This window comes from Salvelinus fontinalis, chromosome 21 (genome assembly GCF_029448725.1).
Source record: "Salvelinus fontinalis isolate EN_2023a chromosome 21, ASM2944872v1, whole genome shotgun sequence".
NCBI lineage: Eukaryota > Metazoa > Chordata > Actinopteri > Salmoniformes > Salmonidae > Salvelinus > Salvelinus fontinalis.
The window spans coordinates 47893206-47908544 of record NC_074685.1 but is presented as its reverse complement, the minus strand read 5'-3'; the positions used below and the strand labels follow the sequence as shown (position 1 = coordinate 47908544).

Sequence of the window (15339 nt, the reverse complement as noted above, 5' to 3'; positions counted from 1 at the left end):
GACTGAAGACAGACTTAAACCCCATTCCTTGACTCCTCTTGATGAAAGGGACTGTAGACAGACTTAAACCCCATTCCTTGACTCCTCTTGATGAACGGGACTGAAGACAGACTTAAACCCCATTCCTTGACTCCTCTTGATGAAAGGGACTGAAGACAGACTTAAACCCCATTCCTTGACTCCTCTTGATGAAAGGGACTGAAGACAGACTTAAACCCCATTCCTTGACTCCTCTTGATGAACGGGACTGAAGACAGACTTAAACCCCATTCCTTGACTCCTCTTGATGAAAGGGACTGAAGACAGACACAGACTTAAACCCCATCCCTTGACTCCTCTTGATGAAAGGGACTGAAGACAGACTTAAACCCCATTCCTTGACTCCTCTTGATGAAAGGGACTGAAGACAGACTTAAACCCCATTCCTTGACTCCTCTTGATGAAAGGGACTGTAGACAGACTTAAACCCCATTCCTTGACTCCTCTTGATGAAAGGGACTGTAGACAGACTTAAACCCCATTCCTTGACTCCTCTTGATGAAAGGGACTGAAGACAGACTTAAACCCCATTCCTTGACTCCTCTTGATGAAAGGGACTGAAGACAGACACAGACTCAAACCCCATTCCTTGACTCCTCTTGATGAAAGGGACTGTAGATAGGCAGAGGTCCAGGTTCAGCCATTCAACACCTGTCTGCCTGTTCAAAGTATCTAGTTGAGACCAACCTGGGACCCTAAATCAGCCTGTCAATCTGTCCCTTTATTTAGTGGGTTAGTTTGTTTTAGTTAGGATCTTGTGCCACATGTGGCTTTTTTAACACTATTTGACTATATTTACTAGACACACTCTACTACAAACTAGTGCTCCATCACACACACACACACACACACACACACACACACACACACACACACACACACACACAACACACAACACACACACAACACACACACACAACACACAACACACACACAACACACACACAACACACACACAACACACACATAGCCCTAATGTATTTCCCAGAGACACACCACCAGAGAGGTGGTATAAATAACCCTGGGATGTGAGGAGCTGGCCCACTGCTGAGTCAATGACAGACCCTGTGAATCATCCTCCACAGTGGATACACCTTTCTCCATGACATCCAGCCTAGGTACAGATCTAGGATCAGGTTCCCCTCCACCAATACATTAGTGGGGGAAATGCAAAACTAACCCTAGATTAGTGTGTGGGGGCAACTTCACCCTACAGTACGCCCACCACAGGACCAGTAAGGTCTGAGGGGTTACTGCCAAAACGGTTAGACCAGAACTAAAAGGTGGGAAAAAGAAGAGCCAAAGTCCAGAAGAGGTAAAAGGTGGGTCAAATCATGTGGTAATGACATGTCTGGTAACATTTCACCCTTATTCATACAAACATTCATGACCGGGAGGGAAATGGTCATTCCCATGTACAAACAAGTGCAGGCTAAAAAGTGAGTTTTTAACCCTGTGCTGCAGTGCAGGTTTCTGCTTGTGTAACAGTATCACTAGAAGACACTAAAAGGGTTCTCCTATGGGGACATCCCTAGAACCCTTTCAGTAGAAGTGAGACTTGCCAGGCGACACCTCTCCCCCCCCCCCCCCCCAAAAAAAAAAAAAAAAAAATGAAGTGAGTGACCAAGAGTTTCCATAGGCTTGGGCTCTTACCTCTCTCACACTGGGGCCCAGTGAACCCGTAGACACAAGCGCACCGGTTGGGTCCAATGCAGCGCCCGCCGTTTTGGCACTTACTTTCACAGACGGCTGAAACAGAGACAAACACACACAAACAGTTTCAGTTAGTCACACACACACACACACAACTGCACATCTAGCACTTAATATCGCAGACGGCTGAAACAGACAGACACACACACACACAACTGCACATCTGAGGGCCTTATTTTTCCATGGTCTTTGTCAAGCCATGATTACAGAAGTGGGTCAAATTCCCCTGGTTTCCAATTGTCTCTCTATTTTCCCTTTGAAACAGATGCCAGGTTATTTATGTTGGCACTTTGAGCAATGGGGTTTTGGGGGAGGTGTGTCTTCCTAATTGTCTATTGCCAGTGAAGGCTAATCAGAGTAGAGGCTAGAATCCTCATTAGATTCAATGGAATTTCCAAAAATATCCAAATCTCGGGTTAGCCAGAAGACTTAAGCAAGAAGACTTGAGCCAGCCAAGGTGTAGGGAGAGGACTTCAAGCTGTCAAACTGCTTGCGACGTACTTCCTCTGCTTCCTTCGTTTACGCCACGACTGTGTGAGTTGTTTTAACAGAAACCAGGCAACGACCCCCCCCCCCCCACCCATCTACCCAAACTCACTGTGTGCGGTACCAAGGGGGCCTCCGTTTTGAAGACGAAAGTCAAACATTAGCCCGCACATTCTGAGAGTTTTCTCCCCCCACCCCCTCAAGACTTTCTAACAGTCTCCCAGCAGAGCTAGGCTAGGTCAACATGCAACCCTCTACCAAGTCCTATCTACTACTATCTACCTCTATCCCTTACCTCTATCTACCTCTCTCTACCTCTATCCCTTACCTCTATCTACCTCTATCTCCCTCTCTATACCTCTATCCCTTACCTCTCTCTACCTCTATCTACCACTCTATACCTCTATCCCTCTATACCTTACCTCTATCTACGTCTCTCTACCTCTATCCCTCTATACCTTACCTCTATCTACCTCTACACCTCTATACCTTACCTCTATCTACCTCTACACCTCTATCCCTTACCTCTCTCTACCTTTATCTATCTCTATACCTTACCTCTCTCTACCTCTATCTACCTCTATACCTTACCTCTATCTACCTCTATCCCTTACCTCTATCTACCTCTCTCTACCTCTATCTATCTCTATACCTTACCTCTATCTATCTATCTCTATATTCAATTCAATTCAAGGGGCTTTATTGGCATGGGAAACATGTGTTAACATTGCCAAAGCAAGTGAGGTAGACAATACACAAAAGTGAAACAAACAAAACGAATTAACAGTAAACATTACACATACAGAAGTTTCAAAACAATAAAGACATTACAAGTGTCATATTAAATATATACAGTGTTGTAACAATGTACATCTATATCTTACCTCTATCTACCTCTCTCTACCTCTATCCCTCTATACCTTACCTCTCTCTACCTCTATACCGTACCTCTCTCTTCCTCTCTCTACCTCTATCCCTCTATACCTTACCTCTATCTACTACTATCTACCTCTATACCTTACCTCTATCTACCTCGCTCTACCTCTATCCCTCTCTCTACCTCTCTACCTCTCTCTACCTCTATGCCTCTATACCTTACCTCTATCTACCTCACTCTACCTCTATCCCTCTATACCTTACCTCTCTCTACCTCTATACCTTACCTCTATCTACCTCTCTCTACCTCTATCCCTCTATACCTTACCTCTATCCCTCTCTCTACCTATCTCTACCTCTATGCCTCTATACCTTACCTCTCTCTACCTCTATACCTTACCTCTATCTACCTCTATCCCTCTATACCTTACCTCTATCTACCTCTATCTACCTCTCTATACCTCTATCCCCCCATACCTTACCTCTATCTACCTCTCTCCCTCTATACCTTACCTCTATCTACTTCTATACCTCTATCCCTCTCTCTACCTCTCTCTGCCTCTCTCTACCTCACCTCTCTCTTTCTATCTACCTCTATCCCCTACCTCTCTCTTTCTACCTACATCTATCCCTCTATCCCCTACCTCTCTCTTTCTACCTACCTCTATCCCTCCATCCCTCTATCCCTTACCTCTCTCTTTCTACCTACCTCTAACCCTCCATCCCTCTATCCCTTACCTCTATCTTTCTACCTACATCTATCCCTGTATCCTTACCTCTCTCTTTCTATCTCCCTCTATCCCCTACCTCTCTCTTTCTATCTCCCTCTATCCCTTACCTCCCTCTTTCTACCTACCTCTATTCCTCCATCCCTCTATCCCCTACCTCTCTCTTTCTACCTACATCTATCACTCTATCCTTACCTCTCTCTTTCTATCTACCTCTAACCCTCCATCCCTCTATCCCCTACCTCTCTCTTTCTACCTACCTCTATCACTCTATCCTTACCTCTCTCTTTCTATCTACCTCTATCCCTTACCTCTCTCTTTCTATCTACCTCTATCCCTTACCTCTCTCTTTCTACCTACCTCTATTCCTCCATCCCTCTATCCCCTACCTCTCTCTTTCTACCTACCTCTATCACTCTATCCTTACCTCTCTCTTTCTATCTACCTCTATCCCTTACCTCTCTCTTTCTACCTACCTCTATCCCTCCATCCCTTTATCCCTTACCTCTCTCTTTCTACCTACATCTATCCCTCCATCCCTCTATCCCTTACCTCTCTCTTTCTACCTACCTCTATCCCTCCATCCCTCTATCCCTTACCTCTCTCTTTCTACCTACCTCTATTCCTCCATCCCTCTATCCCCTACCCCTCTCTTTCTACCTACCTCTATCACTCCATCCCTCTATCCCTTACCTCTCTCTTTCTACCTACCTCTATCACTCCATCCCTCTATCCCTTACCTCTCTCTTTCTACCTACATCTATCCCTCCATCCCTCTATCCCTTACCTCTCTCTTTCTACCTACCTCTAACCCTCCATCCCTCTATCCCTTACCTCTATCTTTCTACCTACATCTATCCCTCTATCCCCTACCTCCCTCTTTCTACCTACCTCTAACCCTCCATCCCTCCATCCCCTACCTCTCTCTTTCTACCTACATCTATCCCTGTATCCTTACCTCTCTCTTTCTATCTCCCTCTATCCCTCCATCCCTCTATCGCTTACCTCTCTCTTTCTATCTCCCTGTATCCTTACCTCTCTCTTTCTACCTACCTCTATCCCTGTATCCTTACCTCTCTCTTTCTATCTCCCTCTATCCTTACCTCTCTCTTTCTATCTCCCTCTATCCCACTATCCCTCCTCTCCTCCATCATGCTGCTACCTATTCTGGGATTTACACATCCACTCGAGCAAGCCCAGAATTTGCTGGATAAGCCTTCCAGGTGACGACAGATGCTTCGGGGTCAAATGTAAGCCATGTTGGCCCTCTAACCCTCTGTTCACCCTGCGAGGGACTGGAGACCTAATGGCGGCTTAATGCCCCGGTTACGTCCCGGTTACGGGGCCCTGCTTCATGGCAGGACAAGAACCTTTCAGGCCCTTTCAGTGTCAATCCATCCTGGATCTGAACTATACATCCTGGATCTGAACTATACATCCTGGATCTGAACTATATATCCTGGATCTGAACTATACATCCTGGATCTGAACTATACATCCTGGATCTGAACTATATATCCTGGATCTGAACTATATATCCTGGATCTGAACTATATATCCTTGAGCTGAAATATACATCCTGGAGCTGAACTATACATCCTGGATCTGAACTATACATCCTGGATCTGAACTATACATCCTGGATCTGAACTATACATCCTGGATCTGAACTATACATCCTGAATCTGACCTATATATCCTGAATCTGACCTATATATCCTGGATCTGAACTATACATCCTGGATCTGAACTATACATCCTGGATCTGAACTATACATCCTGGATCTGAACTATATATCCTGGATCTGAACTATATATCCTGGATCTGAACTATATATCCTGGATCTGAACTATACATCCTGGATCTGAACTATACATCCTGGATCTGAACTATACATCCTGGATCTGAACTATACATCCTGGATCTGAACTATACATCCTGGATCTGAACTATACATCCTGGATCTGAACTATATATCCTGGATCTGAACTATATATCCTGGATCTGAACTATATATCCTGGATCTGAACTATATATCCTGGATCTGAACTATACATCCTGGATCTGAACTATACATCCTGGATCTGAACTATACATCCTGGATCTGAACTATACATCCTGGATCTGAACTATACATCCTGGATCTGAACTATACATCCTGGATCTGAACTATACATCCTGGATCTGAACTATATATCCTGGATCTGAACTATATATCCTGGATCTGAACTATATATCCTGGATCTGAACTATATATCCTTGAGCTGAAATATACATCCTGGAGCTGAACTATACATCCTGGATCTGAACTATACATCCTGGATCTGAACTATATATCCTGGATCTGAACTATATATCCTGGATCTGAACTATATATCCTGGATCTGAACTATATATCCTTGAGCTGAAATATACATCCTGGATCTGAACTATACATCCTGGATCTGAACTATACATGAAGGCATTGGCCCATGGCTTGTCGAGGATTAAACTCACATGTACTAACCATATACCGTGGTTATTAGGAGGTTTTGGGGATCTGGAGGGACATGTTAATGTGAAGTCCTTACGAAATGTATTGTCCTCCATAACCATGCCATTGTTTGATAGTAATAGTATATATGTAAAAATACATCTATTAATGTATCTATGCCAACTGTTTTTGCTGCGGTTTGTCACATGGGCTACAGTCTATACAGTGATGAACTTGGGGGAAGCCCTTAGATGTCCCATGGAGTCTATACAGGGACTATAGGCGACAAAGACTAAGTTAATGGTAAAAAATGTTGGTGAGCCTTCCGAATGGCGCAGCGGTCTAAGGCATTGCATCGCAGTGCTTGAGGGGTCCCTACAGACCCGGGTTTGATCCCAGACTGTGTCACAACCGGCTGTGATTGGGAGTCCTATAGGGCGGCGCACAATTGGCCCAGCGTCGTCCGGGTTGGCGGAGGGTTTGGCCGGTGGGGCTTTACTTGGCTCCTCGCGCTCTAGCGACTCCTTGTGGTGGGCCGGGCGCCTGCAGGCTGACCTCAGTCGTCAGTTGAACAGTGTTTCCTCTGACATAATTGGTGCAGCTGGATTCAGAGGAGCGGTTTGGATGGGTCATGTTTCGGAGGACACATGACTCGACCTTCGCCTCCAGAGCCCGTTGGGGACTTGAAGCAATGAGACAAGATCGAAATTGGGGAGAAAAAGGGGGTAAAATACAATATATATATATGTATATATATATATATATATATATATATATATATATATATACACACATTGGTGAATTAATGCAAGTAGCCTAAACGCCAATGAACACTTGCAATGCTAATTTAGCACAACTGGTGCTTACTGTATATACTACGTTGTGTAAACGGGCTGCATTTACACCATAATGTATACTCACGTTGTCCACAGTAGGAGCCTGAGAAGCCCTTCTGACACTGACAGTGGTCCTCAGCACAGAGACCACCGTTCATACACCTGATGTTACACTGCTGGGCTAGAGGAGCAACAGGACAGGACCACGGCATATTGGTCAACATCCCATTCACAACTTTCATGTGAAGTGAGCGAGCAGAGGAGGGTTGTACGAAATAAACAGGATGTTTATATAGAGCAGTTAAAATACGGGTTTATTTGCTCTTTTTTGTTTGGGTGAAATTCAAATGTCCAAAATACTAGTAAAACCATTGGCAGACAGTATATCGTAGGTGAAAAAAACTAAACATATACAAAACACTCTCATAAAGCATTTGTGGTTTTATATTGGAGAGGAACCATAAAAAGAAGGCAACATGTAGCATGGGGGAACACTTACTGGACTTTGTCCCACAGGTTGGTGCAATTTGGCCACTGGGACATGTGCACATGTTGGGCCGTGAGCAAAATCCATCTCCACAGCTGTTCCGGCATATGGCTGTGGGGATGAGGACACAAGAGTGTAGAGTAAATGAACAATGTCCGTCAGACCCTATTTGAGAACTACTACAGTACATGGGCCAGACATGGGCCAGACTAAGAGCTTGTCCTAGCCTTCGCTAAATACAGTGCAAACAAAGATTTCAGAAGTATCACATCGACCCTGCAAGCAGTGCAGTACAATAAGAAAACAGGAATGTGGAAGTTACAACCCACACAAAACCCGATGTCTTAGTAACGCAAAATCGTGTCAGGGGCTCGTTAATATATTTCCTAGCATTACAGTTATTACACCCATTATTGGAATTGTGACAGTTTAGGTTTAGGTGGTCTATAGCAGTGGAGGCTCCGCAGCGGAGGAAGGGGAGGACCATCCTCATCAGTGAATTTCATTAAAAATAAAAAATAGTGAAACGTTTAAAAAGTTATCCTTTTTAGACAAAAACTATACTAAATATATTCACGTCACCAAATAATAGATTAAAAACACACTGTTTTGCAATGAAGGTCTACAGTAGCCTCAACAGCACTCTGTAGGGTAGCACCATGGTGTAGCCGGAGGACAACTAGCTTCCGTCCTCCTCTGGGTACATTGACTTCAATAGAAAACCTAGGAGGCTCATGGTTCTCACCCCTTTCCATAGACTTACACAGTAATTATGACAACTTCCGGAGGATGTCCTCCAACCTATCAGAGCTCTTGCAGCTTGAACTGACACCTTGTCCACCCAATCAAAGGATCAGAAGATTAATCTAGTACTGAAAGCATAAGCTACAGCTAGCTAGCACTGCACTGCAGTGCATAAAATGTGTTGTGTAGTTGACTCAAAGAGAGAGAAAGACAATAGTTGAACAAATTAATTTCTTCCAAAATGAAGGAGAAGCAAGAGAGAAAGGGAGTCATTTTTTTCATTTTCAGTTTCAGTTTCACTTACTTAGCTAGCAAATGCAGCTAGCTAGTTTATTAACCTACTCAAACACCCTGCTCAAACAGAGGGATGCTATGTTAGCTAGCTGTCTATGACTATCCAACACAACACTGGAACTCTTCCAGGTCAAGGTAAGCTTTTGGTTTGACTAATTTAATGCCACAAGACCTGTCTGTGTAAGTGCTAAACTTCTTACTGACTGTACTCCCTAATCTTATTAGCACCGACTGGCACTGGTCTATAGTAACATTGTTGTGCAAGTTTAGGTTTAGGTGGTAACTCAAACTGTAATATCCAATAGTAATCGTAAAGAATCCTCTGAGGGTCACAAGAAAACAACTTGTGTGTCTGATTTTGAGAATCCTGTTTAACCCCGATAGCATTGAATAATAATACCTATGCTATCTATGTGTGCCCAAGAAATTTAAGTAGAATATACACTGAGTATACAAAACATTAAGAACACCTGCTCTTTCCATGACATAGACTGACCAGGTGAATCCAGGTGAAAGCTATGATCCCTTACTGATGTCACTTGTTAAATCCACTTCAAGCAATCAGAAGGGGAGGAGACAGGTTAAAGAAGGATTTTTAAATTTTTTGACAATTGAGACATGGATTGTGTATGTGTGCCATTCAGAGGGTGAATGGGCAAGACAAAAGATTTAAGTGCCTTTTAACAGTGTATGGTAGTAGGTGCCAGGTGCAACAGTTTGTGTCAAGAACGGCAACACTGCTGAGTTTTTCACGCTCAACAGTTTCCTAAGTGTATCTAAACTCAGCAAAAAAAGAAACGTCCTCTCACTGTCAACTGTGTTTATTTTCAGCAAACTTAACATGTGTAAATATTTGTATGAACATAACAAGATTCAACAACTGAGACATAAACTGAACAAGTTCCACAGACATGTGACTAACAGAAATGGAATAATGTGTCCCTGAACTAAGGGGGAGTCAGAAGTAACAGTCAGTATCTGGTGTGGCCACCAGCTGCATTAAGTACTGCTGTGCATCTCCTCCTCATGGACTGCACCAGATTTGCCAGTTCTTGCTGTGAGATGTTACCCCACTCTTCCACCAAGGCACCTGCAAGTTCCCGGACATTTCTGGGGGGGAATGGCCCTAGCCCTCACCCTCCGATCCAACAGGATCAGCAACTCAATATTAGGAACGCAACTAGCATGCAAAATAATTGAAGCTGAGATCTAATATTGATATGTCAATAATGGGAGAGCCTGAACTCTGATACTTCCCTCTGGCCCCTCTCCAGAGTCAACAGCCCTTCAGGAGTCAGGAGGTCCACTCTACTGACTCCAACATGACGCCCTGGACACCACAGGAGAACTCTGGGCATGACGCCCTGGACACCACAGGAGAACTCTGGGCATGACCCCCTCGACACCACAGGAGAACTCTGGGCATGACCCCCTGGACACCACAGGAGAACTCTGGGCATGACGCCCTGGACACTACAGGAGAACTCTGGGCATGACGCCCTGGACACTACAGGAGAACTCTGGGCATGACCCCCTGGACACCACAGGAGAGTTTTGGGCATGACGCCCTGGACACCACAGGAGAACTCTGGGCATGACCCCCTGGACACTACAGGAGAACTCTGGGCATGACCCCCTGGACACTACAGGAGAACTCTGGGCATGACGCCCTGGACACTACAGGAGAACTCTGGGCATGACGCCCTGGACACTACAGGAGAACTCTGGGCATGACCCCCTGGACACTACAGGAGAACTCTGGGCATGACGCCCTGGACACTACAGGAGAACTCTGGGCATGACCCCCTGGACACTACAGGATAGTTCTGGGCATATCTAACACCTTGCTCTTGCTGTTGTGACCGACCAAGTTACCGGGCCAAGCTGAGCCTCCAGGAGGAGCTGGAGGAAGTCCCAGGGAAGGGGGGCCAAGCCGAGCCCCCAGGAGGAGCTGGAGGAAGTCCCAGAGAAGGGAGGCCAAGCTGAGCACCAGCCCCAGGAGGAGCTGGAGGAAGTCCCAGGGAAGGGGGGCCAAGCCGAGCATCAGCCCCAGGAGGAGCTGGAGGAAGTCCCAGGGAAGGGGGGCCAAGCCGAGCCCCCAGGAGGAGCTGGAGGAAGTCCCAGGGAAGGGGGGCCAAGCCGAGCACCAGCCCCAGGAGGAGCTGGAGGAGGTCCCAGGGAAGGGGGGCCAAGCCGAGCACCAGCCCCAGGAGGAGCTGGAGGAAGTCCCAGGGAAGGGGGACCAAGCCGAGCACCAACCCCAGGAGGAGCTGGAGGAAGTCCCAGGGAAGGGGGACCAAGCCGAGCACCAACCCCACCAGCCCCAGGAGGAGCTGGAGGAAGTCCTAGGGAAGGGGGGCCAAGCCGAGCACCAGCCCCACCAGCCCCAGGAGGAGCTGGAGGAAGTCCCAGGGAAGGGGGGCCAAGCCGAGCACCAGCCCCAGGAGGAGCTGGAGGAAGTCCCAGGGAAGGGGGACCAAGCCGAGCACCAACCCCACCAGCCCCAGGAGGAGCTGGAGGAAGTCCTAGGGAAGGGGGGCCAAGCCGAGCACCAGCCCCACCAGCCCCAGGAGGAGCTGGAGGAAGTCCCAGGGAAGGGGGGCCAAGCCGAGCACCAGCCCCAGGAGGAGCTGGAGGAAGTCCCAGGGAAGGGGGACCAAGCCGAGCACCAACCCCACCAGCCCCAGGAGGAGCTGGAGGAAGTCCTAGGGAAGGGGGGCCAAGCCGAGCACCAGCCCCACCAGCCCCAGGAGGAGCTGGAGGAAGTCCCAGGGAAGGGGGGCCAAGCCGAGCACCAGCCCCAGGAGGAGCTGGAGGAAGTCCCAGGGAAGGGGGGCCAAGCCGAGCATCAGCCCCAGGAGGAGCTGGAGGAAGTCCCAGGGAAGGGGGGCCAAGCCGAGCATCAGCCCCAGGAAGAGCTGGAGGAAGTCCTAGGGAAGGGGGGCCAAGCCGAGCATCAGCCCCAGGAGGAGCTGGAGGAAGTCCCAGGGAAAGGGGGCCAAGCCGAGCATCAGCCCCAGGAAGAGCTGGAGGAAGTCCCAGGGAAGGGGGGCCAAGCCGAGCCCCCAGGAGGAGCTGGAGGAAGTCCCAGGGAAGGGGGGCCAAGCCGAGCATCAGCCCCAGGAAGAGCTGGAGGAAGTCCCAGGGAAGGGGGGCCAAGCCGAGCATCAGCCCCAGGAAGAGCTGGAGGAAGTCCCAGGGAAGGGGGGCCAAGCCGAGCACCAACCCCAGGAGGAGCTGGAGGAAGTCCTAGGGAAGGGGGGCCAAGCCGAGCACCAGCCCCAGGAGGAGCTGGAGGAAGTCCCAGGGAAGGGGGGCCAAGCCGAGCACCAACCCCAGGAGGAGCTGGAGGAAGTCCTAGGGAAGGGGGGCCAAGCCGAGCACCAGCCCCAGGAGGAGCTGGAGGAAGTCCTAGGGAAGTGGGGCCAAGCCGAGCACCAGCCCCAGGAGGAGCTGGAGGAAGTCCCAGGGAAGGGGGGCCAAGCCGAGCACCAGCCCCAGGAGGAGCTGGAGGAAGTCCCAGTGAAGGGGGACCAAGCCGAGCACCAGCCCCAGGAGGAGCTGGAGGAAGTCCCAGGGAAGGGGGACCAAGCCGAGCACCAGCCCCAGGAGGAGCTGGAGGAAGTCCCAGGGAAGGGGGGCCAAGCCGAGCACCAGCCCCAGGAGGAGCTGGAGGAAGTCCCAGGGAAGGGGGGCCAAGCCGAGCCCCCAGGAGGAGCTGGAGGAAGTCCCAGGGAAGGGATATGCTAATAAGGTGCACTATGTGACTAATATGATGAGGAGTTTACTGGCTGTTGTTAGAGATGTTTCTGCTCTCATTTCATGTTACGTATAAGTACAGTGAAAATGGTTTATTATCCAACAATTATTTGGTATCTTTACAGGTGCAAAGCATGGCTTTAGGGCATAATGACACACCAATACTTAAAGGATTGGTATTTAAAGAAACATGCAGGCCTAACATCGGGAACATGTATTACATGGGAGAAGTCTTCTTTCCATAGAGAGCTTTTTCCTAAACGTAGAATCAATATTCTGAAATCATTCAATGCATTAGCTCTTTGGCTTTTGTTATGAATTTGTAAATGATTGTGTGTAAGACACATGCAATAACCCAGAAGCACTACTTCACAGTTATGTGAGACATGTGAATTAGCACATCCTATTGGTCAATGGTCAACCGAGCCCTATGCAACAAAAAACATATTTCCGAGAGACCAACTCAATACAGAGATACTTTATTATCGTCAACATCTGCTGTACTACTTACGCACGATACACTGGTTGCCCCCGGGCAAGGTTTTCCAGCCTGGACAACAGTAGGAGTGGAAACGTGATCCACACACATTGGGCCTGTAGGGAAGGAGTTAGAAACAACCACACATTGCTGTAAATAATCATACTTGATTAGGAACTGCGGAAATGAACAATGGTTAGTTAGGAATCTATTTCACACAAGCGTTTTAATTTGAAATGCATGGGGTGATCGTTGAGAATAAATGGTGGTCACAGAGCGACACAACTCATCTTCTCTACTTAGAATAAAAAGATATGTCGATGTCAAGAGATACATACATTTTATTAATTGATTTCTTCAATTATTCCCACTCATATTGCATATTTATTGCATACTCATATTGCATATTTATTTTTATTAAATATAAATATTTATATTTATATAATAGCTGTCTTCCTCGTCTTCTTCAAAGTTCAACTCTGCAAGAAGTTGACTTGCTTTCACAACAGGGTCATCCCCATTCTGCAGAACTCCATCAGGCCCATTCACCTGATTTTCCAACTGACTCTGCGTTTGGCCTGTTTGAGTCTGGCTCGGCAGGGTAAAATCCGTGAACTCATACTCCGAACCCTGGGTATCTGCTCCAAGCAACTCCGCTTCCTCAGTGTCCAGGAACGTGAGAGTCTGCGAGCTCGGCCCGTACGCCTCAACACTCATTTTCTCCACCAACAGTGATATTTCAGAATTCTATTTTAAATTCAATCGCTAAATTCAATCGTCTTTATGAAAAGACGAATGCTTAACATTAAATTCTACTCGTGTTGCGTTTGTGTGACATTGGTATTTTGACAATGTCATGACATTTGAAATTGGTATGGCTTTTTTTTTGGTGGGTAGGATTTCTACCTTCAGTTCATGACATCAATAAACAATCTATACTGCTAATTAAATCATTTATTTGTTTGTATTGTCAACAAACGTTACTTTGAGGTGAGCAGGTTCGGTATAGAGGAATCATATTTTATTTCAACTTCAAATTCTGTTATTCTTACCCTCGTAAGGATTCCTGCTTTCCTCTTCTCCTGACTCGATTTGAGGCAGCCGTCTGATCTCCATCCACCTTGAGAAGCGTTTTCCCCCCGAGCGTTGGAGGGTCTTGTCCTGTTACTTTTACCACTAGAAAACCCGTCAACGCCACCAGTCCAACCAAGCACGAAAGAATCCTCTTGGTCCACATCCTAAACAAACTTTTTGTCTAATTTTCCAATGTAAATGTGTTGTTATTTAATCCGATGGAATGAATCTCAAGAATGGCTACACGGAGCGCATTTTCCACTATCACCTATACCTACCAAATACATGAAGTTAAAATAAAGCGTAACAGAAAAAATAAAAAGTTTAGAACGAAAAATGTCGTGTTGCCTCTCGAGTTTCAAAGACGGTCCTGTAATGTCACAGCGGGAACGACACAGAGGTCTGACTGAGAAGCAGACACAGATTTCAACTGAGGTGTATTGACATACACCACTGTCTCTATAGCCCAAGAGACAGACCCTCTTGTGACTGATTTCAGCGGTCTCTTGAGAACACACTTCACGTGCCGAACGACTGTTGACATGCTTTTCTTCAGTTGACAGCTACAAGCTGTTGCATTCAACATACACAAGTTGACAGAACATGTGAAGAGAAGACACCATTACAAATAAAGTTATTGATATGCAGAAATTAGTGTTTTAATATGAAAACAATATCTAAAAAAAGAGAGAGAAAACATTTTCACTGATTTGTTTCTGGGTTGTAATGGCCTGCTATTCGTTGGCTACTAAAGACAATCTCTAATTAAAGTCACTATCCAAGGAGATTGATCATGTGTTTTATTTGCAGCATGAATAATAACGGTTTGACATTACAATTTAGCCCACTTTTTTATAAATAATGAGTTGTAAATGTAATTGGTTTAAAGGAAGTTAATTAATTACAACGTAAACATACAGTATTCTCAGTTATATGCATTTAAACATAATGTTATTGGACAAATAGATAGTCTTGCGCTACACAGTATTTTTAATGAGCAGCTCTTCACATGCTCTTCTGTAGTGTCATCTGTAATTTCCTCATCTCTCATGCAGGTTGTTTGGTCCCCCCCGGCATCTGAAATTAAAGTACCGCTATATCTCGGTATTTCCTGTGTGGCAATCCGGAAGACATGTTAATTAATGACTCCGCTATTTGTTTGGACATGTTTAATGTTTTATCTTACATCCTCTCTGGCTATATTTAACACAAATTAGTGATATGGTTGTCAGTATGGCGACTCGGTGTCAGTGTACGGAAGTGACGTTCAGTAATCTGTTTACAAATACTACACAGGTAGAAAATAGGGTATTTTAGTGCCACCTTGTGGTCGCAGTGCACAATTACATTT

General features: G+C 46.3%; 1 protein-coding gene across 2 annotated transcripts in view; it reads right to left on the bottom strand.

Annotated features, from left to right (window-relative positions):
• LOC129819047 (fibrillin-2-like) overlaps window positions 1-15233 on the bottom strand; it is a 241054-nt gene extending 225821 nt beyond the window's left edge. For both annotated transcript variants that reach the window (XM_055875554.1, XM_055875555.1), the window contains exons 1-5: window positions 13967-15233; window positions 12948-13030; window positions 7652-7750; window positions 7238-7333; window positions 1693-1788 (exon numbers count right to left, since the gene is read on the bottom strand). In XM_055875554.1, the coding sequence (XP_055731529.1) occupies window positions 1693-1788; window positions 7238-7333; window positions 7652-7750; window positions 12948-13030; window positions 13967-14151 (559 nt within the window). In that variant the 5' untranslated portion in view covers window positions 14152-15233. The remainder of the gene's footprint in view (window positions 1-1692; window positions 1789-7237; window positions 7334-7651; window positions 7751-12947; window positions 13031-13966) is intronic.
• Between the last annotated feature and the right edge of the window lie 106 nt (window positions 15234-15339).